Source organism: Phacochoerus africanus, chromosome 6, assembly GCF_016906955.1.
Source record: "Phacochoerus africanus isolate WHEZ1 chromosome 6, ROS_Pafr_v1, whole genome shotgun sequence".
Lineage (NCBI taxonomy): Eukaryota > Metazoa > Chordata > Mammalia > Artiodactyla > Suidae > Phacochoerus > Phacochoerus africanus.
Genome location: NC_062549.1, coordinates 60,746,410 through 60,773,006, shown reverse-complemented (window position 1 = coordinate 60,773,006; position 26,597 = coordinate 60,746,410). Strand labels below are relative to the sequence as shown.

The 26,597-nt window shown below is 35.4% G+C and overlaps 1 protein-coding gene across 1 annotated transcript in view; it reads left to right on the top strand.

Moving 5' to 3' along the window:
• The window catches only part of HNF4G (hepatocyte nuclear factor 4 gamma), a 130,352-nt gene that overhangs the window by 96,788 nt on the left and 6,967 nt on the right, over positions 1 to 26,597 (top strand). Inside the window, exons 3-10 of the mRNA XM_047783718.1 lie at positions 9,461 to 9,632; positions 13,620 to 13,714; positions 16,862 to 16,968; positions 18,811 to 18,966; positions 21,995 to 22,082; positions 24,511 to 24,663; positions 24,911 to 25,147; positions 26,052 to 26,174. Coding sequence (XP_047639674.1) covers positions 9,487 to 9,632; positions 13,620 to 13,714; positions 16,862 to 16,968; positions 18,811 to 18,966; positions 21,995 to 22,082; positions 24,511 to 24,663; positions 24,911 to 25,147; positions 26,052 to 26,174 — 1,105 coding nt within the window. The 5' untranslated portion in view covers positions 9,461 to 9,486. The remainder of the gene's footprint in view (positions 1 to 9,460; positions 9,633 to 13,619; positions 13,715 to 16,861; positions 16,969 to 18,810; positions 18,967 to 21,994; positions 22,083 to 24,510; positions 24,664 to 24,910; positions 25,148 to 26,051; positions 26,175 to 26,597) is intronic.

Below are 26,597 nucleotides of genomic sequence, written 5' to 3'. Positions count from 1 at the left end.
CAGTGGTCACTTTTGTGTAATTGTCATACTTGAAAAAATGGAATACAGAAACAAAAGAAACTACTAATGTGATTGTAGGATTAGCATAGTACTTTTAGTAATGAAAAGCAATCTCAAAGGAATACATTTACAGAACAAATTTTACTGACTAAAACTTTAAAGTACACTGTTTCAATATTAACATTTCAAATTATTTTTACGAAAATTCTTTTATGACAATCATCTTGGTTTTTATTATCCTGTTTTCTATTTTAAATCATGCTCCAGAGGAAAGATTAAATCAAATATAAAGTATAGAGCAATTTAACAAGCTTAATAGTCTTACAGATAAGATAGAAGTGTTTCTGCTATTACCCTAAATAGTCAGTCAATAGTGAATTGAGTTGTCGTCTTCTTTAAACACAATGCTGTTTTCATCTCTTGCTATGTTGCTCTAAATATCATATTTCACCTGCCAGTTAAGAAACCATTGCTTTAAAACATTTTTCGACAACATTAGTTGTCCTATTTAAAATTAACCTTTTATCTACAAATAATGTTGTCTTTTTCTCTGAGGTATTTGATCTGACTAGGACTAAGAAGGTACATTTTAGCCTGCAAACTATGAGATCACACCAAAGACCAATATCATTTTCCAGCTTACAGCACAGATACTGCAAAGTGACGTATGTTTAGAGAGATTTTCAGTAAATCACGGTTTACCACATATATTTATATTTTTGGATGTAGATTAAGTTTATATATCTCTACTTTAGAAAATGTGTGCTAGGTATGACAAATTACTGTCTTAGGAATTAGCATGAATAGTTGATGATTCTCCCAAGTAAACTTTTAGAAATAAATTTTAAATTACTCATAAATTTATGTTCAATACAGGGTTTACTAATACAAGTCCCATTTTAAGGACAATTGTTTCTATATCACCTAGGCATAAAATTAATACATTTTTTTCTTATAATTACTTAAGTTTTTAATCCAATATAACCTTAGTGAATTTATCCAGGAGAAGTTTTTAATGAAGCAATTATTCCATTCCTGAAAATAACTGAGTTTCAATGTGAAAACACATAAATAAACACCATAACTCTTTTATACAACTATATTGTATACAATTTTATTTTGATAAATTTTACCAGGTGACATGTTACCAAAAATCAAAGTTATTGAATTATGAAAATTCCACAATCACTATTGAATGGGAAAACACTAAAAATACTAAAGAGTATGATACGTGCCTTGATTATGGTACATAATAAAAAATCCAAACATATCTATATCTAAAATTATTTCTCTTTTCTTTTTTCCTTTCCTCTATTTATTTTCTTTCTCATTCTCCTCATTGTCCTCTCCTACTTCTCTTTAAGCAAATGAAAAATATTCTGAATCAAGCCTAATTCATTTTAGAAGTAGCAAGAGGGTTTGTCATATGGCAGGGTATAATTAATTTTTAAATACAAGTTATTTCATGTTAAAATCAAGGCAAGAGAAAATCTAACTAATCTCTACCTAGCCAGTTCCCTGTGTTCATTTAGGTTCTCAGCTTCCTTTGTGAGAGATACTGGTTAGTTTCTAGGATAGGCTACCTTAAGTAGAGGCTTTTTTTTTTTTTTTAAACAACATTGATTGTTTATTTTATATTTTTCTGATTACTAGTAAAGTTGTGCATTTTCCCATGATGTGGGTCCGTTCATCATAAATCTTTTGACTTTATTGTGCTAAGAACATCTAACATGAGCACTACATTTTTAACACATTTTTAAGTGTGCGATACATTATTGCCAGCTGATATGATATTGTATAGCAGATCTCTAAAAAGCATATTCATCTTGCTTCAGTAAAATTTTAAATTGTTTAATTAGTAACTCCTCCTTTCTCCCTCCCCCGGCCCCTGGCAACCACCATTCCTTTCTTTGAGTCCATTAGCATGACTACTTTAGATCTCTTATGTTAGGGGAATGATACAGTCTTTGTCTTTCTGTGATGGGCTTATTTTACTTATTGTAATGTTTTTAAGGTTCATCTATGTTGTAGTATGTACCAGTAGTTCACCTCTTTTTAGCTGAGTAGTTTTCCACTGTATACCACATTCTTAATCCATTTCTCCACTTTTGGACATTTATATTGTTTCCACCTTGGTAATTGTGAAGAGCACTGCAGTGTCCTCTGACCATCCCATCAACTTTATATAGTTGTCAAGGATCACTGTATTTGTTATCTAGTGTCTTATACCATTCATTCTTGTTATTTCATTTTATAATGTAGTTAAATATTTCGTAATCTAATGAAACATGAGTGTTAAAAGGAACATCTTTCCTTATAAAAATCAGGGAAATTTTGGAAGTGAATAAAAGCAGTTGATTAAAATATAAAAAAATTCTAGAAGGCTTCTGTATTCATGTTGCTTTACAGATAACTTTGATTTTTTTTTTTTCTTCACTTAAGGAAATACTGGAAGTCAAAAGCAGTGTATGGGATCTATGGAAGAAAATAATAAAGAATTCCAAATAGGAATTCCCTCTGTGGTTCAGTGAGTTAATGATCTGGCTTGTCTATGTGGCATTGCCAGTTCAGTCCCTGGCCTGGTGCAGTGGCTTAAGGATCTGGCATTGCTGCAGCTGTGATATAGGTCACAGATATGGCTCAGATTCAATCCCTGGCCCAGGAACTTCCATATGCCACGGATGTGGCAGAAAAGAGAGAAAAAAAAAAAAAGAATTCCAAATGTAAATTGGTGCAGCCACTTGTGGAGAACAGTATGGAGGTTCCCTAAAAGAAACTAAAAATGGAGTCAACCGTGTGATCCAAAAATACCACTCCTGGGCATATATTCAGAGAAAACTCTAATTCAAAAAGATACATGCATCTCAGTGTTCATAGCAACATTATTTACAGTAGCCAAAGCATGGAAGCAACCTAAGTGCCCATGGACAGATCAGTGGGTAAAAAAGAGTGGATATAATATTCTATTATATTCATTCCATAATATATTATGAATATAATAGAATATTACTCAGCCATAAAAAAGAATGAAATAATGCCATTTGCAGCAATGTGGATGGACGTAGGGGTTATCATACTAAGTAAAGTAAGTCAGACAAATATCATATGATATCACTTATATATGGAATCTAAAAAATGATACAAATAAACTTATTTACAAAACAGAAACAGACTCAGACATAGAAAGCAAATCTACGGTTACCAAGGGGTAAAGGATGGGGGAGGATAAATTTGGAGTTTGAAATTAACAGATACACATTACTTTATATAAAATGGATAAATAACAAAGTCCTTCTGTATAGCACAAGGAACTATATTCAATATCTTGTGATAACCTATAATGGAAAATAATCTGAAAAAGAATACATATATATATATATATATTAAAATATTCTTATATTTATGAATCACTTTGCTGTATACCACAAACTAATACAACATTGTAGACCACCTATACTTCAATTTTAAAAAAAGAAAAATTCCAAGTAGTGGATTCTTACTCAAATAAAACATCTCGGTTATCTAACAAAACAGTAGCAATTATGCATATTAAGTATGGATATACCATTTTTATGGATCTCTGTTTCAATCATTTTATTTGCTTAACCAGTTCAGTAAATTTCCAATTCTAGAATTTAACATAAGAGGACTTCTGCTCTAATTTGTAATCTCTTTGAAGGGAACCCAAAAAACTTAAGAGAAACTTTTCTTCACTAGAGTGAGGCTGACTGGATTCTGTGGGAGTTTCTGCCTCTGAATACTATTAGGAAGACAGACTTCTGCTTGAGGAGATATTCCTGCTACTTGGGTCTGCAGTGTCTTCTGGAAAGTCTTGAGTTTTTATTCGATAAAATGAAGAAATAATTTGCAATGACATGGCTGGGAAACAGGTTTCATCCTGAAAGCCAGTTCTGATTCATTGCTAGTGGCTACTGGAGGAGCTGTGCTGAGATGAATTTAAAGCCACTTCTACCTTCAAGTGTATTGCCCTGATTCATGGTGATGCCACCCATGGGCACAGAATGCAGTAAACCAACAAAACTGTCAGCATTGTTCTCCTGCACTATAGCCACATTTCTCTTAGTGTTGTGCAGACTTAGAAATGAATGGTTCTCTACCTTTTCCTTCTCTCCTTTTCCTTCTGTTGGCAAACTCCCATTGGTAACATACCTCAGCATTGGTTGGTCACTACAAGAAAGATCGTGGGCTATGCACAATGCACTCTTTTGGTTCATGCAGGAAACACAACAGGTCTAGGCTACCTTACCACAAAAGGGAACCACTTCATGCAAATGAAAACCACAGGATTTGCTTGCTATCTCCATAGAAAATGGAATAGCCACAGTTAACCTTCTAAAGAAAATCAGCCCCTAAAATGTATTCCTTGTATATTATCCTCACAATTAAGGGTGCTACAGACTATGAAGGCAAAGAAGACTATTTCAATGATTACCGTTTGATGTAGTGACTCTGGCTGCTAAAATGACTCTCGCTGTTATTTTCATAATTCTTCACATGGCTTTGAGTTTAAGAGGCCAGTCTTCCCAGATGAAATATATAATAATTTCTTTTTTTATATATTTTTTTCTTTTTTTGTCTTTTAAGGGCCACACCCGCCACATATAGAGGTTCCCAGGCCAGGGGTCTAATCGGAGCTGTAGCCACCAGCCTACGACAGAGCCACAGCAACGCCGGATCCGAGCTGTGTCTGTGACCTACACCACAGCTCACAGCAGTGCTGGATCCTTAACCCACTGAGCGAGGACAGGGATTGAACCCAACCTCATGGTTCCTAGTCGGATTCGTTAACCACTGCCCCACGACGGGAACTCCAATAAAATAATTTCTAAGGTACAATAGCCACAAGGTTTTTGGTATTAAGAAATGGAATGGGAACTATTACCTTGCAGTAATCTTTAACAAATGTGGAAAATGAAATTCTGACTTTATAATGTAAATGTGGCTGAACTTCTTTCTTGGAAGATAAGATCAATAAGCATATTCTCAGAAATAAAATGTACTCTGAATCTTATCTCCTAAATATTCCCCACACTCTAAATGCTCCTTGTCACACAGACACATAAAAGATACAATGTGCTACACTATTGTATATGGAAGGAATGGTCAACGGGGACCTGCTGTATAGCACAGTGAACTCTACCCCACATTTGTGATAGCGTGTATGGGAAAGCAGTCTGAAAAGAATGGATATGTGTATATGTATAACTGAACCACTTTGTTGTACAGCAGAAATTATCACAATATTGTAAATCAACTATACATCAATAAAGCCTTAAAAAATGAAAAAAGAAGAAAAGACAAAATGCTAATATTAAAAAAAAAGATATAGTAATGTTAGGTAGGAGAAAGTTGATGATGGGAATGTGTAGATCCACACATGTTAGGGAAATTTTATTTTGTTTTAATGCCTAGACTGTAATTGGCATCAGTAGTAAAAAGAAATGACACCTTATCATGTAACAATTATTCACTGAATGCCTGCAATATATTAGCAACTGTACTGGTTCTGCCCTTGGGATGTTTCTAAACATGCAGGGGACACGGACTCATAGGTTGATAGTTTAAGAGACTATGTTTTAGGCCATATCAAGGCTATGCCCAGGCTCCTACTGGAATATATCCTAAATCCTTGTCATTTCAAATTACCAATTCTCTTTTCCTCAATATAAAGTTATCTTTAGTGTATGGGTAAGAAAACTTGAAATTATTAAGTGCTTATGTTAAGTATTAACTTATAGTCTTGACTATATAACAGTAAATAAGTCCCACTGTTTGGAACACATGGCGTATGACTGCAGCCACTTAAATGGGATAAATCATGCACTAATTACAGTTCAAAACCAGAGATGTTCTCTTTTCTATTTTTAATCCTTTTAATGACATCATTTATTGTCTACTGGAAATCACTTTAGGAAATCATATTAGTCCACTAAGCACTTCAGATAAGGTGATTCCATGAAGCATTCCAGCATTATCACAGGGAATTGCTATCGCATGCCATAAAAGCAAAAGAAATACTCAGAATATGGCTTGCTGAAGGAGTTTACAGTTTTACAGCTCCTCCCACTGCAGCACATAAGTCACTCAGTTACAGTTAACTTTGGATTATCACTCACAGATTGAAGGCCAAACAGCCATCACACACTCTGGGCCTGTGGTGCCACTTGTATGTGTGTTTCTAAATCAATGATGAGGGTATCGGAACCGATACTGGACATGGAGATGGCAAATTACAGTGAAGTTTTGGACCCAACTTACACCACTTTGGAGTTTGAAACTATGCAGATTCTATATAATTCAAACGGTGAGTTCTCATCTGCTGGTAGATAAAAGAAAAGTAAGTATAACGAGAGAAGTAAAACTGAGCTTCCCAGGTGGTAGCTCCGTGTTTTATTGCTGGGGAATTCAGGGCTTGCTTTTTTAAGGCCACAAATCTGAGGCTTTTGCACTTCATCACAAAATTTAAATTAATAATGCTATGGCTATTTTATGTTTGAGATAGAAAAAGTTTAGTTATGCGTAATAAAGTAACCTCGAAATTCTGTCATGGGCCAGTTCCGTAGAAAGAGTAGTTTCAGAAGTTATTTTATTTACTGTAAATCACAGTAATAAGTAATATTGGAAGGTTGGCTGTAAAGTATATTTTCTATGCAACATTTAAAATGACATATGGAAAAGTTTCCTTAGCACACTGGGGAGTTTAACTGGTTACCTCCTCTTTTCATTATTCCAGTTCTCAACTGCTGCTGCTGAGAAACTGTATTTAAAATTACTACCAAGTTCTTGCACTGAACACAAATATGAAAATAAATAAAGGTTTATATTATAACCACACTTGACAAGCTAATGTTTAGCCTCACAAAGCTCTCGGCATTCATCTACTGTAACACTTTAACTTTAAATAAGACACGACTTGTTTAGGGCTCATGTCTTTATAGAATACAGTTTACTTTTGACTTTGAATTTAGATTTTTTTCCCAAGGAAAAAGCTTGCCAAGATTAGCTACAATTATTAAAACTCCTGAAACCTACCAATTATGTATATTTTGGAAAGTGTCTGTCTGTGTGTGTTTGTATGTTCAGGACTGAGAATGTATCTTGTAATCAAGATATCTTTTTTGTACTATAAAAAGATAAGTTTATTTCTTTCATTTTTTAAAGTTGTATTGAAATACAGTTGATTTACAAGGTTGTGATAATTTCTGCTGTACAACAAAATGATTCAATTATACATATTAATCAAGATATCTTAATGTTCTACTATGCTGTACAATTTCAGTGACTACTACAGCTATTATATTTAAAATAAACAATAATTATTAGTCAGAAGAGTTCTCTAAATGCTTAAATGAATCCTGAAATTTTAGCGCAAGGGAGTTAAAATCAATTTGTAGTGCAACTATTAGCAAGTCACTATTTTGAATCCTCATGTTTAGACTTGACTAGAGGTATTTAATAGAGTATTTACCTCAGTAGACTCAAGGTTTTTTTTTAAAGACTATAGATTACTAAATAATAGGGACAGATTTACCATAAATATTTACTAAAACAACTGACTTATGTGGCTATTCCAGTGTGGTCTAACTTATTTTCTTGTAATAAGGTGTACGTTTCTTGTTAATAACATGTAAATATGACATTAAACTGGAAGCAAGAGTTGAATTCTTTTGTGTGTTTCCATGTAATCTTCCAGAACACAATCAATCCTTAACATTTCTAGCTGCCATATTTCTAATATCCATTTTGTTTTTGTTACCAAAATAAAAATTCCTAGCATTGAAATTCTGTAATCTATAATCACATGATTAGCCTTAAAGATATTCTTATTGAAGATTTTTTAACTTTATGAAATTATATATGACAATATTTGTCAACTCAGAAGTATTAGTGAGTAGAATACATGTATTATCATAGAATGTAATAGGATATGACAGTCTTTGATTTTATCTTTTTTATATTGGAACTACAATAATGAATTTTTATATTTATATTATTATATCATTTTATGATCAAAGTTTATAATATAGTCTTATATAGTTAATATTTTTTGAATACATATTTACAAAGATATAGTAACAACATTAACTAATTTAAGAACTGTTTAAGTAAAAAATAACTATGTGGATGTTCTGAAGCCTCTTTCTTCACAACCATTAGTGCCACTGTGTGTAAGGTGTGGTTCTAAAATCTGGAAGGCAGAAGGGTGACTAAGACAGATAAATCCTCTGACATCATGAAGTTTATATTCTATGGGGAAAAATGGGTAATAAATGAATAGACCAAAGCATAATGTCATTTAGACAATGAAGTTGTTAGTTTAAAAAATAAGGAGGGTCTAGGTTCTCTTTGAAGGGCAGATGAAAGATAACCCTTTTAAATGCGTGTTTAGAGAATGTTTCACAGAAAATGTGAGATTTGAGCAGAAAACAGCCATCTCAAAGAAATTCTTGAGGAAGAACTTTCCTTCCAGGCAGAAGAAACAACAAGTGTAAAGTCTTTGGGATGAGGACAGACTTCAATGAAGGGGAGGGAGGGATAAAAAATGAGGCAACATTACCGGAGAGAAGTGAATAGGATGAAAAGCACTACCAGATAATGGGGCCAGAGAGTGAGAGGAGGGCCTTTTCACTCAGGGCTCTAAAAGCCAGGGGAAGATGTGTAGGCTTTATTCTGTAACTAAGGGTTGGATGCATATAGTTAATATGATGTGAATTTCTTATGACAAGAGCACACTGGGGGCTTTGAGGAGTAAACAGTAGGAGAATAGGGTGGAAGTAGAGAAGCTACATCTGTGATCCAGGGGAAGGATGACAGATTCGATAAGTGTGGCCATGGTAAAAGGGTGAAAAGTCGTAGACTCGACACATATTTTAAATATTGACTTATTTTGGATATAAGCAATGAAGGCGAGAATCAGTGAAGACTCCCAGATTATTGGCCATAGGTGAGTATTGGCTGACTATAGAAAACTGAAGGAAAAACGAGCTCTGAGAGAGAGAAAAAAAAAAAATCAGAGTTCTATTTTTAATACATTAATATCCAATTCTTAGCAAACTTCAAATTGAAGTTGTTAAATATGTATTTGAGCATTTCAGGCCGATACCGACGGCACACATCAGGACTGGAGATAAAAAATTGGGAGATTTTTCATCATATAGATGATATGTAATGTCATGGGACTGGATGGGCTTCCCCTGGGAAAGAGTGGATTTGGGGTCTGACCCCTGTGGTGTCCCAAGGTTTAATCCTCAGGAATGGGAGTGGGGAGATTGGAATGGAGACTGGTAGGAGCAGCCAGTTGTTGAAAGGAGAGCACTGGTGTGAGGCTTCCAAGGAGCCAGGAAATGGACTGTTTTGCTCCTATGAATAATTAGTAGGATAATTTAAGTATGATATCCCCAGAACTAACTTGCACTCTACTCTTCCTTGTTTTTAACAGAGAGTTCTGTCCCAGAGACAACAAGTATGAATACCGCGGATAACGGTGTCAACTGTCTATGTGCCATATGTGGTGACAGAGCAACAGGAAAGCACTACGGGGCCTCAAGCTGTGATGGGTGCAAGGGCTTCTTCAGACGCAGCATACGCAAGAGTCACGTTTATTCCTGCAGGTACTTGCAGTGCTCCTTCCGGGAAGGTTATCTGCAGAGGTGTTTCAAAATGTCCTGCGGGAGGAAGGGAATAAAACTTAGAGCTTTCATATTTCTGTAACTCTAAGAACAGAATTTATAAGCTACCTTAAAAGGGAGGATGTGTGGGTGTGTATGCAGATGCATTCATATGGGTGGTTCATTGTTATGAAATGTCTTAACTTATAAAACGTACATAAAAAAATCCCAGGTACTTACCATCCAATTTAGACTAATATAGTCAGAGCCTCTAGTGGACACCTCCTCTGTCACTTTCTCTTCCTCCCCTTTCTTCCACAGGTAACTATTACCTGAAATTTGGTGTTTGCCTCTTGTGTTTCTTTATTGTTTTACCACCTCTTCTGTTCGTATACCAATAGACATAAATCTGTATTTAAAATATTTTGCAATGAGTGTATTTTTCTGCATGTTGCTTATATTTTTAGTGTCCTCACATCCTGAGTTTTAAAACAAATTTCTGAAAGTTCAAAAGATTTTGGTAGCTTGTTGCTGTTGATGAAGAAAATGAAATTTTTGGTTGTAAATTTTAATTTTTTTTTTGTCTTTTTGCCATTTTCTTGGGCCGCTCTCGTAGCATATGGAGCTTCCCAGGCTAGGGGTCGAATTGGAGCTGTAGCCACCAGCCTACGCCAGAGCCACAGCAATGCTGGATCCGAGCCGCGTTTGCAACCTACACCACAGCTCACGGCAACGCCGGATCCTTAACCCACTAAGCAACGCCAGGGATCGAACCCGCAACCTCATGGTTCCTAGTCGGGTTCGTTAACCACTGCGCCACAATGGGAACTCCTTAAATGTATTTTTCACGCCACAATTTTTGCCATTGAATTTAATGTCTGCTCTAAAATGTATTTAACTCTATTGCATGAATCACATGTTTCTAGTGGACTTTTTTTTTTTCCCCTTTGGCTTTTTAGGGCTGCACCCATGGCATATGGAAATTCCCAGGCTAGGGATCAAATCTGAGCTGCAACTGCTGGCCTTCACCATAGCCACAGCTATGCAGGATCTGAGCAGTGTCTGTACCCTAAACCACAGCTCACAGCAGTGCCAGATCCTTAAGCCACTGAGCAAGGCCTGGGATGAAGCCCACGTCCTCATGTATACTGGTTGGGTTTGTTACCGCTGAACCAAAATGGGAACTCTCTAGCAGGCTTTTAAAAAATAATATCTAGTCAACATCATAACACAATTTAGGGTTAGATATTTCGTCTTGAGTGCTCAGAATGACAGTTCTTGAATGCATATTACATCCATGTTAAATATGGGCTATTAAAAATGACTGATTTTAACAGAAAAATATCTGTGTTTGCCCTGCCTCTTAAAGTCATGTGTAGGATTGCTAAAGGGTTGTAGGAGCAAGATGGATGTTTGGGAAGAAGTTAACTCTCTGACTGTATGAGGCCATTTGTCTTCTAGGGGTGTGGGAAAAGTTAATCTATAACTCCCGTATATCTAACTAGCATTCTCTAGTAATTTTTCTAGGAGAGCTTAAAGTAGGTTAAAAAAATGCAAATCACCCACTTTAAAACCTTCTTGGTAAACAAACATAAAAGTATAATATTGCTTTTATATACAGCCAAATTCTAGAGGTATAAAGTCGATCAAGTGGACGTCCTTCAACAAAAGCATTTTCTCTATGACTACATCAAGTATTGAGTGCTTCTCAGAGTAATAACCAAAATAAATACAAACCAACATGGAAAGAATATTTTTTACAGTTTTTAAGTCATGTCTGTTGAAGGTGAAATAAATATGTATGAAAAATGGTCCTCTAAGCAACTCAATCCAGCAACAACTTTTAAGGGTCAGATAATGTCAGCACAAGATCTCCACCCTTCTTGAATGGGAAAAGTGGGAATGGAATGTCCTGGTTCGAACTTTGGGAAGTTTATTATTATTTATTTAATTTATTTATTTACTTTTGTCTTTTTAGGGCTGCACCTGCAGCATATAGAAATTCTCAAGCTAGGGGTCCAACCCAAGCTGTAGCTGCTGGCCTACATGACAGCCATGGCCACACCAGATCCTTAACCCACTCAGCAAGGCCAGGGATGGAACCCATATCCTCACGGATACTAGCTGGGTTCGTTAACTGCTGAGCCATTGTGGAATTCCTGGGACTTTTAGAAATTAAAAAAAAAAAAATTCCCACAACATCTATAATATGTACAGCTTTGCTCTTCCCGCCTTCCCATTACGAATACTCTGCCAATTAGCCTTCTTTACATTTTTCTTCTGTATTAAGCAAATGCTATGATTTTCCATTTGGAAAATATTATATAGATATGAGTTTAGGGGCATAAAGGTTTTTTAAGCTTAAGTTTTGCTGGCCTCAAAAGTCTTTTTATTACACTCACCTAACAACCTGTGATGACAAGTCCTCCCTATTTTACAATTATAAGTTAACTTAGAATGTTAAAATAACATTCCTAAGTTCTATGGACAGTGAATGGTGAACCCGGGAATCAAGCTCAGTTCTAATTCCAGAGACTGTACCTTTTTTAAAAATATACAATTCAGTTTTTTCGTATATTTGGCTGTGCAACCCTTCCTACAATCAATTTAGAGTATTTCAGAAGTTCCTGTCATGGCGCAGTGGTTAGCGAATCCGACTAGGAACCATGAGGTTGAGGGTTTGATCCCTAGCCTTGCTCAGTGGCTTAAGGATCCGGCATTGCCAAGAGCTGTGGTGGAGGTCACAGATGAGGCTCGGATCTGGTATCGCTGTGGCTGTGGCATAGGCCAGTGGCTACAGCTTCGATTAGACCCCTAGCCTGGGAACCTCCATATGCCGCAAGTGCGGCTCTAAAAAGACAGAAAAGACAAAAAAAAAGAGAGTATTTCATCATCCCATCAGGAAACATTTTAGTACCCTTTCATATTCACTCATTGCCCTCCCCCCGACTCCCTTACCATCGATATGAGGCAAATGGTAATCTACTTTCTGTTTCTATAGATTTGCTTCTTTTGCACATTTTATACAAATGAAATTATATCATACATGACCTTTTGTATATAGCTTCTTTCACTTATAATGGTGTTTTCAAGGCTCATCTGTGTTGCGGCATGTGTTAGCACTTCCTTGTTTATTGTTAACATTTCCTTGTGTGGTTTATTTTCATTTTTGGTTTATCTGCTTATCAGCTGACGGGCATTTGAGTTGGCCCACTCTTTAGTTATTATGAATAATGCTGGTATGGGCATTTGTGTACAAGTGTTTATGTGAACGTATGTTTTCATTTCTCTTGGGTATATACTTAGGAGTGGAATTGCTGGGTCATCTGGTAACTCTCGTTTAACTTTTTGAAAAACTGCCAACCTTTTTTTCCCTAAGAAACTGTATCATTTTATATTACAACCAACAATGTGTGAGAGGTCCAGTTTTTCCACATCCTCATCAACATTTGTTATTGTCTGTTTTTTCTGATTATAGCCATTGTAGTGGGTGTGAAGTGGTACCTAATGTGCAAAGACTATACTCTGAATGCTACATTCAACTGCCTCTTGATATGTCATTTAGAATTTAAACTCCAATTAATGTGAGGTAAAATTAATAGAAGAATACTTAAACAGAGAAAAGCATGAAAGTTCAGAGGAATGAAGTTCTGATATATTCTCCATCACACTGAAATCATTTAGCAGTAAGCGTTAGAATTTGTATTTCAAAGATTTTTAAGCTAGGTTTGGCTTTCATGGCTCATGATAGAAATGATGATGGATACTGACCAAAAGTGAGATATTCAGTTTTGTTTTTATTATGAAAACAACACCAGAATTAATCCTTGTATTTCCACGTACATGCTGATCATGAGATTAGAAAAATCATATATTCTTATCATTATATATTCTTTCTACTGACCCAAGATGGACCATACTTTTTACACTTTGCTTTTTTGATAAGTAGTAATTTTCTGCAGACTAATGTATCTTTGTTTGATATTATAGGTTCAGTCGGCAATGTGTTGTTGACAAAGACAAAAGGAATCAATGTAGATACTGTCGATTAAGAAAGTGCTTTAGAGCAGGAATGAAAAAAGAAGGTAATAACATGTAACATAATGATAATGAACATAATTGGTGAAAAATGTTATACATACATTACTATTTAATCACAATAACCTTTACATGAATTATGATTTTCATCAGTGGAGAATCTACAGTTCCTTGACTAAGAATTTACTCAGGGACACTGATACCCACTAGTAAGTGGTGGAGCCAGTCTTTACTCTGTGATTGATTTGACACCATTCTGTCCATTACTGTGTTATTCCTGGCATTAAAATTATTGTCTACAAAGTGTTTCACTGTCCTGTCCAAAAGATAGATGAAAAAATATATTAATAGGATGAAATTATAAATGCATTTTAAATGCGCTTTTTATTCTCAGTAAGTGTCTTATACATTTCATAAGCATTAAGTGAATATTGACTTTTCATGCATTCATTTATGTATTTCACAAATTTATCGAGCCCGTCTGCTTTCCACACACTGTTCTGGGTGCTGAGGTTTCAATAGTAAACATAACAAACAAAATAATCTCCACATCTCAGGAAGCTTATATTCTATTCAGGACAGAGACAGTAGACTAGATGCTCTATTTTAATGTGTGCTAATTTCGTTTAGAATATATCAAATATACTTCATTTAGAATATATCAAATATACTTCTTCCGACAGTATAACTATGGTTAATTTAGTAACAAAAGTGTTCAGCACATTTAAGTGTTTGTCAGGGAATAGCCGCTATAAGATTTCGTGCTTATCAGTTTTGCCACACGCCTGTGCCTGTCACTATCAGATACAAATAGATATTTTTCAGAACTATTTCACATACTATTTAAAATAAGTTAGAGAAAATCATTACACTGCAGATTTGGAAAAAATAATCAGGAGTTCCCATTGTGGCGCAGCAGAAACAAATCTGACTGGGAACCATGAGGGTGTGGGTTTGATTCCTGGCCTCACTCAGTGGGTTAAGGATCCGGCATTGCTGTGAACTGTGGTGGAGGTCGAAGATGCGGCTTGGATCTGGCGTTGCTGTGGCTGTGACGTGGCAGCTGTAGCTCTGATTAGACCCCTAGCCTGGGAACCTCCACATGCTGCAGATGCGGCCCTAAAAAGCAAAAAAAAAAAAAAAGAAAGAAAAATCGAATATATCTTAAACATAATTTTTTTTGTTGCTCATTATTTTCAAGAGACAAAAATTCCATTAGTTTTATTCAGTTGCTAGTTTCAAAAAAGAAGGCAAAATGAAGTTTACAAAATTAAAGGAGAAACACTTTCTCATTTCAAAATGATTTATTTCTAGTGGCGTATTTGGTAGTTTATGGGATTAACTACATACTTTGTCGGTCATCTTTATCCATTTCTACTTGAACCTCTGTTTCACTTCTACAAAAGTACAAACAAATCACAATTTTGTATTTCCTTAATAAGAATTTTACAATTTGTTAAATAAGATTATTTTTGAAAATAGTGACAATTGGGAGTTCCTATTGTGGCTCAGTGGTTATGAGCCTGATTAGTATCTATGAAGATGCAGTATCTACACCTGGCCTCACTCAGTGGATTAAGGATTTGGCATTGCTGTGGCTGTGGTGTAGGGTGTAGGTGGTGCCCCTAGTCTGGGAACTTCCATATGCCACAGGTGTGGCCCTAAAAAGAAAGAAAAATAGTGACAATACATCTTATATTGTTCATAGAACAATGCATTAATTTTTCCTAAGTAGATGAGGAAATGACTTTTAGCTTTCAAAATAAATATATTTCTCTTATTTACAGCATAATATTAAAGTTAGTTATATGGAAACATATGTAAATATGCTTTTATGTCAAAAATGGTAACAGCAAGATTACATGTGTCACCATATCTTTTAGTGTTTTTCTAAAGATTAATCTCATAAATGAAATTTATAAAGGCATAGCTTACATTTTAATTTTTTTATCTCCATATAAATATTTCCAAATAAGTCTATTTATGCTGAAAGTCAATAACAGTATATGTTTAAAAAGAGAGACAGAGAAGGAGTAAGCTACCAGTAAATATGATTTAAAAATAAAATATTAATGATCCCTCAAACTAAAGATTACTCTTAAAGGCAAGAGTAGTATTTTCTCTTTCAACTTAATGGAGTTGATAGTTAACAGTAAGTTTTGGTTAGGTAGTAGATTTTAGCATAGGAATTGGTACATTTCTTTAATTAAAAAAATAACTACAGAAAGAAATTCCAATAGTTTTGTCTTTCTGGGTGAATTGAGTAGAGCATTAAAATAAATAATGCAGGGGCTACATTGTTTTCATACTTTTTGGTTAAGAGAAGATAATTTTTCCTCATATATTGAAATACAACTTTGACATCTGACTTACATTATTCTATATATAACAAACATTCAAATTTGTATCCCCCTTCCTTATATTTAAAAATGTAGTTTGTAATACAAAATTGGGAGATACACATTATTCTTTTTTCCTTTCTGAAACACGTAGATCCGTATCTTTCTTAGAAGACTTTCATATAATAGTTAATATTTCTTCATTGTTCCAAAATGCTGGTATTCAAATCTCAGTCTTCTCAAGAGAGGCCCCTAGAGGCTGCAACTTTTGCTTTATTGGTATTTGTAAACTGTCCCGAGGACCTTGTTTCATAAGAGATCATGAGATCGCAGTCTGAAAGAAACCCTAATTAAAATAAATTTACCTTCCATTTTTGCTAGTGTTTTAGAAGAGTGAGAGAAAAATGGGAGTTTCAAAATGTATGACTCACATTTTCTGACAAGTGAATCCACTCTTATCTTTGACCTGGTCAATCTCACAGGCAGTACTCTTCCTCCAGTTATCTTATGGTATCATTAACTCAGAGAGAATGGAAAACCATCCTAGTAAAGATACAGCATGGCTGAACTGGCTGATCCAACACTTTCTAACACGCGTGCCACCATAAAGTCCCCAAAGGCAATATTTTATGAGCTCTAGTGACAAGCCTGGCTCTTTCTACTTTAAAAGTGGTACAGAATGAAAAATATCTTCAGTCATACTTTTCTTCCTGCCTCCTACCCCCGTCCCAAAGTCTTGTAGAAATATCTCTTCTCTCTTTTCATCCTACTTTTTTTTTTTTTGGACGTCACACTGTGTATTTTGACATATATTGAAGAAAACCGACTAATAGATGCTGTGATCTTCTCCCCTAGCTGTGCAAAATGAGCGTGACAGAATAAGCACCAGAAGAAGCACATTTGATGGCAGCAATATCCCCTCCATTAATACACTGGCACAGGCAGAGGTTCGGTCTCGCCAGGTATTGCTGCACTAGCATCCAACCCTACGTGATAGAATCAACTGTTTGTTTAGGCATGATGTTAAAATGATATAAGTTCATTCAAATATGCTCTTTACTATAATAAATTACATCTATGTGAATTTAAGAGTTTTACTTTGAAAATATTACTTGGACCTTTGACTGACTTTTGACTTTCACAGGCAAGTTCCTATCTTTTAAATGGAAAAACAAAGTGCATTTCAATCTAAGTTTTTTAAAAGAAAAGTTGTTTACAAGGTCTATTTAAAATATTTAATGTGTAGCCCAATGCCCTAGGGGCAGTATCTTGTTTTATTGATTGAATCTGGAAAATTAGTTACCCACAGCTTTGGGGGTATTGAGAAATCATCAGAGCTTCCTTCCTTGAAAATGACCTCTAGACTCAAGAGCTCACCTTGGCACCTGCTTTGGAAATGGATATTTAAAGGAAGAGCCAGAATTCAGAAACCACAGGAGAAAGTTTATTATTTTACATTTCTACAATGAGAACATCAGTTCTAAAGTTTAAAAATTTAGGTGAACAGTTGAATAAATAAAAACAAACCACTGAAGAATCAAATAAAGAAAACTTGAAGAACGTTTACTTTAGCATTGCCCCTATTTGAAATGTTAATCATATTTTTCTAATATAAAGCGAATTATGAAATAGCTAACTATTAATCAGGCCCCATAATGAGTCAGTGCAACTACTTTCATTTTGGATAATACCAGGGTAATATGATGAGGTTAATCCCGTTACCATCATCATTACTTGAAGATTACTTGATGGTCCTATAAAGCATTTTGAGTATGCCTTAAAAGGAGCTGTGAGGAAATTTATATATACTCCAGGAAGACATGTACACATGCACACATGGTCAAAAGTTATATGTATAAAAACTTTTAGGAAGTGATTTTTTTTTTTCATCAGAAAGGCATTTAACACTACTGACATTTTAGATAGTTCAAAATTACATATAATTTTAAAAACATCATTATTTGTTCATCTTTTCAAGTTGCTGAGTCAAAGCTTGTTTTTTTTTAACTTCATTTGGATGGGCTTCCCTTGAATGCAGCAATATTAAAGGTCTGGCATCTCATCTAAATCTTTTTCCTTCAGTTTGGTAAACTTTACCCAATGGAAACTTTTCTTCATAAATTACAACTTATTAAAAATGGAAGTATTTCTTAATGGAAGTAATGTTTTTAATTTTTTTTTTTCTTTTTAGGACACCACCCACAGCATATGGACGTTCCCAGGCTAGGGGTCGAATTGGAGCTGTAGCTGCCAGCCTACGCCATGGCCACAGCAACACCAGATCCGAGCCCCATCTACGACCTACACCACTGCTCAGTGGCAACACCAGATCCTTAACCCACTGAGCGAGGCCAGGGATCCAACCTGAGTTCTCAATGGATACTAGTCAGATTCGTTTCCTGCGAGCCATGACGGGAACTCCGGAAGTAACATTTTTAATTAAAAATAAAACCCCACAACATTATTTCATTTGGAAACCTATAGCTCGTTGTATAGTCCTTTTGAATTATGAAGCTCTCCAAAATTTGTAGTAACTTATTTTACAGATTTGGCCAGTAAAATAAGATACTGTTCCCAGACTATGGTGCCATGTGGTGAATGTTCTCAATTTAACTTGTACTGATAAGTATTTTATAAGTATTTTATTTCTCAATTTTAAGATGTTTAGTACATTTCAAGATACCATAACAATGATAAGCTCACTTTAATGGTGTTTACTTATGGCAGTCATAGGAAAAAAAAAAGAAATATTGGTCTTGTGTTATTTTAAATGACAAATTAATGTACATTCTTCTTAATACTAGATCTCAGTCCCAAGCCCTGGTGCAAGCACTGACATAAATGTTAAGAAAATTGCCAGTATCAGTGACGTCTGTGAATCCATGAAACAGCAGCTCTTAGTCTTGGTGGAATGGGCTAAATATATCCCTGCCTTCTGTGAGTTACCACTGGATGATCAGGTATAATTTAAAGAGATTCTGAATGCTTTAAAAAAGTTTTTTGAACTTGGCTAAGTTTTTGCCATTGTCGTTCTTTTAATTATATTTGTAGTTGATTTACTATCTTTGACAAAGGTTAAATTATCTTCTGAGAAAAAGATTGGTTTTCTTGTTCAGTCACCTTAATCTATTAAGAGGCAGCCTGTTTAACTTCTATTTTAGGGGTCGTACATATGTATTGATTGGATGAGGGTTGATCAAGCCCGTGTTATTTCCTCCTGAGGTTTAAAGAGCTTAAGTGAGGGAGAAAGACAGAAAGCAGGTATCTGCCTTTGTGAGACAAAGTATGGAAAGAGTAAAAGTTTAAAAGTTTGGGAGGCAAATGGGACACCACGGTCTCTTGGTGTTTACCAGAAGGTGTGCATAAAATTATCCAGAAGTACCAGGCCACTTCTAGAAATCACACCGGTTGTGTGGGTGTCTTTGTAGGCACTTTCATGCAGTTAACTTATATGATTTTGCCTTTCATGTTGTCAGTTTTATCATAGCATTCACTGTATAAAAATTATAAATATGGTAAGAAAAAAAAAGTCTGTAGAGTTGTGCTCTGAAATCTACAGAAAATAGAATTCAGATAGAGTGATCTCTTCCTAATGTTCATATTGTGTCCTGTGCATATTAAGATATTTTTAGTGAATAGTTAAGAAGTTTCATTTTCTAGTCTATAAAGATTAGATTTATTTTTTTCAGATTCATTTTAAACTCCTCTAAGCAGTATATAATATTTTGTGGATGTAAATAATTTGAAATTTTCCAGATTGAATGAAATATGATATACAATATAACCAGTGTCGATGTTTACACCCTCGGACCAGTGCTCCTTTTATCACTGATACACTAAAACAAAGAAACAATCAAAGGGAAAGGTGCAAGATTGTTTAAAAACCAAAGAAGGGCAAAATATTGACACAACCAAAAATAAAAGTAATCACAGCAAGTTAGCAGTTATATTTCTAGGAGCACATTTCACCTAGTGACAAAAAGAAAATACTGTGAAACCTGAAATCATTCTTAATATGTCCTGTAACTCCCTTCCTGGTATGAGTCATGGTTATGGACATATCATAAAGATAGCTTGGCTCAGAAGGTTATTTCAGAGTGAATAATGCTAAATTGCTAAAACTTACTTGTCTCACCCCAAGCCATATAAGTAAGGTTATGTTATTTATCAGTTTTATATTTTTATTATCATTCTTCTTTAAAAGTTGCTGACATATGTGAAGACTATGATTTAAAAATTGGGAAACTGAAATCTGGTAACTTGTCAATAATAGTTTTGATTTACCAACTAACACTTTAATATTAACAGTATCACATTAATAGCCATGGGTTGGTGAATGTCCATTGGTGAATGTTCAGTGGGTAAGGCACTAGGTAATTAGTTTTCAGTTGCATTATATGTTACATTATTTTATTTAAAGCTCTCAGGAGCTCAGCGGCATGAATTTTATAATCTCCACTTTAATAGTTTATAAAACTGAACCATAGGTCAGTTAAATTCACTCAGCAAATTCATCAAACAAGTATTTATTTATTAGAACTACTGTTCAGTTTTAGGCTCTGTAAGTATTGGCACTAAAAATACAGATTACATCACCATTCTCATAAAATTCACATTCTATTTGGGAGAGACAGACAATAAAAATATACAGATCATGAGCAAAGTTAATTCTAGGTGGGGATAAGTTCTATAAAATGAAATGGGATGAGTTGTTGGGGAATGACTGGAGGTGGGATGGTAACATACTTTAAATTGGGGATTAGATTTTTCCTCAGACCTGGTGGCATGGGGCCAAGCATGTCAGATCTAGGGGAGAAATCATTCTGGATCCAGGAACAGCAAGTTCAAAGGCTCTGAGGGCCGGCATAAAGTGCCCAGAGAAAAATGAGCAGAGACATGGGGGTTGGGTAGGGGGAGCATCGAGCCATCACCTCATGTGAGGCCATGGTTAAGATGTTTGGATTTTATTCTAAGGAGAATAAGAAACCAGTGAAGAGTTTTTAGCAGGGAGTGATATTAAGTGATTATCATTATACAAATATCATCAAGACAGACTTAGGATGGAGGGACCAGAAAGGAAGCAGGAATACCTATTAGCTCTTTGGAGTGTATTGTGTTGGGCCAGGAGAGGAATGAACAAGGCTTGGGCAAGGGTGATAGTAGTAGTGAAGCAGCAATAAGATTTACCACACACTTAGATGTAGGTTCGAATGGACTCTTGTTTTTGACATGAAAAAGCGTTTTGGATGATGGCGCCATTTAATAAGATGATGAAGATGTTAGAGAAGCATCACTTTGATGTGTTCAATTTGAAATGCTTCCTATTCCTCCTACTGATGATGTTCAGAAGGCAGCTGAGCTCATTTGAGAGCTTCCTGCAGAATTAAAGTTTCAATCTAGAAAACCCAAGAATTCCCAATCTTCATTTCACTACATCACAAAGCTTGGCTTTGCTTTTGTTTCCTCAGTTTATTAAGTGGAAGAGATCACATTTTTACGTATATTTTCTCTTTTAGTTCTCCCAACCACACTTTGAGATTTTTGTCACTATCTCCATTTGATAGATGACCACAAATGAGTCCCAGACATACTGGTTAACTAACATAAGGTTAAACAGGTTGTAAGCGACCAAGCCGGAATGTGAACTCTGATTTGCTTGACTCTATTCCAAACATCATTTACTCCCAAACACTGAACTGTTCTGTTTTCTTCTTCTTCTTCTTCTTCTTCTTCTTTTTTTTTTTTTTTTTTTTGCTGCCATTGTATTGACTTCTTAGGTTTAAAAATTTCGAAAAGTAAAACTCTGTTGACATGCTAAAATAGAAAAATAGAAGGCTTAATGATGACAAGAATCTCTGGCTACTATAGTTTGTTAAAAAGAAAAAAGTCCCCAGCTTAAAGAACACTAAGTTAATCAGACTCATATTATACAATCTTTTAATCATTACATTTTATAATTAATTGTTAATCTTGGAATTTTTCATTAAGGTGGCACTGTTAAGAGCTCACGCAGGGGAACATTTACTGCTTGGAGCTACAAAGAGATCTATGGCATATAAAGATATTTTGCTTTTGGGTAAGTCTTTCTCTAATTTGAGAACAATTATGCATGCTCCATCCTTCCACTAGGTCTGTTCTGTATTCTGAAGGTACAGGCATTCGTTGACACTGTCAAATGGTGCTGTCTCCTCACAAATTGGACTAATTGGTCAGGTGCTCACTCAAGCCCTGATTTTCCTTGCCTTTATCACAAGCAAGTTCAGAGTGCATTGAGATATTCAGGGTGCGTTAAGCTTTAAAAATAAAAGAGAGGAGTTCCTGTCGTGGCTCGACAGAAACAAATCAAACTAGTGTCCACGAGGATGCGAGTTCAATCCCTGTCCTTGCTCAGTGGGTTATGGATCTGGTGGATCCAGCATTGCCCTGGGCTGTGGTGTAGGTGGCAGACGCAGCTCGGATCCTGCATTGCTGTGGCTGTGCTGTAGGCCGGCTACAGCTCCAATTTGATCCCTAGCCCGGGAACTTCCATATGTTGCGGGTGTGGCCCTAAAAAGCAAAATAAATAACTAAATAAAAATAAGAAAGAGATGTTGCTCAAGAAACATAGTATTGAGGTATGTTTACTTCATAGCAGGACGAAGAATTAGTGATTCGTGTCACCATCTTATGAAGGCCCAGGGTTGTTTCCGACACCTTAGTATCTACCTAATAATTATGGTGTATATTATTTTTTTCTTTGTTTAAAGTCTTATTGAAATAGAGTTGATTTGCAGGGTTGTGATCATTTCTGCTGCACAACAAAGTGATTCATTTATACATGTTCACACATCCATTCTCTTTCAGATTCTTTTCCCATGTAGATTATCACAGACTATTGGGTAGAGTTCTCTCTTTTAAGGAACATGTTTATTTCTTGTGATCTCATGAGCCTTGATATGCTACAAAATCCCAAATTTAAGAAAAAATTTGGTGACAGTGTCTGGAAAAATCCTGACAGGAAATAGCAGTGCTGCAACAGGCAAACATAGGCTGGGAGGTGGAACATAGAGGGCAGGTAGAATAAGTCACAGAGGGGAAAAAGCTTGTGTCTCCATTAAGAAAGTGCTCTTAGAAAATTAGGTTTCCTATTGAGAGAGCCGATCCCTATACTGCTTATTGGCTCTACTTCCCTTTGGTGGTGTGAAATGATGACTAAATAGTCTGCTGATTTTTGTGACAGATATGTTGTCCCAAATATGAGTAAATTGAACATAATATCCCAATCAGCTAATATTTATTGAGAACTTACTATCTAAGATGTATTACACACATATGGACATGGTCTCATTTCATCCTTACAGCAATCCTAGGTCATAGGTAGTATTATTTTTCAGCCTGTTTTGTGGGTGGAGAAATGAAGGCAGAGAAAGTTTCCCTAAGATCACAAAGCAAGTAAGGAATAGCGGCAGGATCCTAGACCATCTAATGAGACTGTCTTAAAATTCTATTAAATGCTCTCTTACATTTTTAGGACCCCTACAATACTGTTCTCTGTATGCATTTGCATGCAATATACGTACAACACAAAACAATTTTGCTACACAGTTCTAAATTGTTTTACCCTAAATCACTAGGCAATTTAACTTTTCATGAGAAGAGCAGGGCTACATTTTTAAAAAACATTTTTGCACACGTTATTATATTGAAGATCGTCTTTGCCCTCAGTGAAAGAATTCAAAATATTCCACTTTTTATAAAACCAAACATAAACATTTAGCTGTTATTTTAGAGGCTAAAATAAGCTGCCAATTTTCTAATATTTTAGAAGCTATGGTATTATCATATTACGGCCAGAGACATTCTAAGGTGCAACGTCTTTACGAATAAGGTGGTCCAGCTTTCTGTCCAATTTCTGAACTCCCTTGAATTCAGCCTTATAAAGTGATCATCCCATCTCTATTTAAAAAGGCCCAAGAGGAGAGAATTTACTATGTGATAAGGCAACTCATGAGAGTATACAAGCTAATTTTAAAAAAGCAACTTCATCGACTTAGGCTTGTTAAAATTATGTCTCAGTCGTTGTTACACCTACATACTCCTAGACCCCTAAAGGAATGCTGCTTCCAATTCACTGTAAGCCAGAGAGATTCTTTAGGTTTTGTAATTATGCTCATTAATGAGTTAAGGCACTAATAGCTAACTGACATAGTGGAAAGCTAATCGTTATATCTTGTTTCTCCCTTGTCAATAATTAGCTTGTTATTAGTCTGTACTTTAGTATTATCACCAGTGACCGAGGCTGTTAAAATGCATGTGATCATATTATCAATGTTATTGATCCCATCAGTGTTCTTAAGTTTTTCTAACAGAACTAACAATACTATTGAGAGAGGAAGTGCCATTCCTATTTCTTCAAGGGAAGAGCATTTAAAACATTGATTTGTAAACATTTAAACAAAATCTGACAGTTTTTGTATGTGTGGAGTGATTATTTTTAATGTTTATTTATGTATTGTTTTACCTAGGAAACAATTACGTTATCCACCGCAACAGCTGTGAAGTTGAAATCAGCCGTGTGGCCAATCGGGTTCTAGATGAGCTGGTCCGGCCCTTTCAGGAAATTCAGATTGATGACAATGAATATGCTTGTTTGAAAGCAATTGTATTTTTTGATCCAGGTTTGTTTCCAAAGTTCCATTAAAAATAATAGTAGTGGAAATTAAACTACTTTTTAAAATATGAAAATATTTACTCTCTGAATTCCTTGGTGGCTCAGCAGGTTAAGGATCTGGCATTGTCACTGCTGTGGTATGGGTTTGACCCTTGGCCCCAGAACTCCAGTACACTGGGGTCATGTCCAAAAAAAAAAAGTACACCCTGTAGTAAGATTGAGTATTTAGACTGCCCTCTTTATTTCTTTATTAGATGCAAAAGGGCTAAGTGATCCAGTGAAGATTAAGAACATGCGGTTCCAAGTACAGCTGAGTTTGGAAGACTACATCAATGACCGGCAGTATGATTCCCGCGGCAGGTTTGGAGAGCTGCTTCTGCTCCTGCCCACACTGCAAAGCATCACTTGGCAAATGATTGAGCAAATCCAATTTGTTAAACTTTTTGGGATGGTTAAAATCGACAACCTTCTTCAGGAAATGTTACTGGGTGGTGAGTATGCTTAACAGTTTCTCTCTTATTTATTAGCTTCCCACAGCGTATTCTAGAACAAACTTGACCTGTATACTTTTTGTCTGTGATGTTAATGTACTCAAAAATACAAAAATATTGAACATATCCAAACCTCCCTTCTTACTCGCTTCCACCACCTTTACTCCACCCCACCCCTTTTTATCTCAATTTCCAGGTCCTTCCAAATATGATAAATAGAAACATATTTCCTATTTTAGTACTTCTTGGAGTATATTATATTTTCTATGCCTCACCATCTCTAAAAGCTCTAGGACATAGGAATTGCAACATAACCAAAAAATGCGTATAGTAAATACCTTAAAAATACACTTTCTGCTCCTGAAATAATTAGTTTACACAAGCCGATGAGAAGGGAAAAATGGGATTTCATTGCTATAGTAGATGTCGGGCATAATTTAGGAAATCTTTTATTTTGTGTTCTGATCCAGATTAAATTTCCTTGTAAAAATCACTTTAATTTTAGGTTCTAGTGCTTAATGTGTTTCTAATGCTATCTTTCTGAAATAAAAGTTGTTTGTTTATGCTATTAGGGTGATTCTAAATACTGCAAACTTGAGGTAAGTGATTCTTGGAATTACCTTAACAACAGGCAGCAAACCTAATGATTTCAGGAAACCGCACAGAAGGTCCATTGTTAATATACAATGTAACATGATACAACATTAATCTAGCCAATGTACGTTGAAAGCTGACATTGTCTTTAATATGGCAGTGGCTCTATTAATTTATTTTTGAATTCCCAAAAAGCACTTTACAAAAATAGCAATATTCAAGCTGTCAATCAAAACATTAATTATTCCAAGGTAAACTTGATATTCCTGATTAAATATCACTAAGGCAAGCATCTTTTTATCTTCCTTAGGTGCTTCCAGTGATACTAACCATCTCCATCATCCGATGCACCCACATTTATCTCAAGATCCATTAACGGGACAAACTATACTTTTGGGTCCCATGTCAACCCTAGTTCATACAGACCAGATTTGTAAGTATTTGGACTACTTTTGAATCGTAATATCTCTTAAACTTAATTACCAAGAAAAAGTGGAGTTTGAGGAAAGAATCTAGTATTACGCCAAAATTGTAAAAATTGGACATAATTTCTTTTCCAGGACTGAATTGTGGGAGATTGTGATACTTAGCAAGTCACTTATTCTCCTTAGGTCTGAGTTTGTTCCCTAAAAGGGAAATACGAGTACCTAAATCCTTATACTTCATAGGCTCGGGAAGCACAGAAGAATATACAAGCAGTCCTAGCTTTGGCTGACCATAAAAATGACTAAGTTGGACCCATGCAAAGGAAGCACGGTAACACTGGATCCTTAATCCACTGAGCAAGGCCAGGGATTGAACCATGTCCTCATGGATGCTAGTCGGGTTTGTTAACCACTGAGCCACGATGGGAACT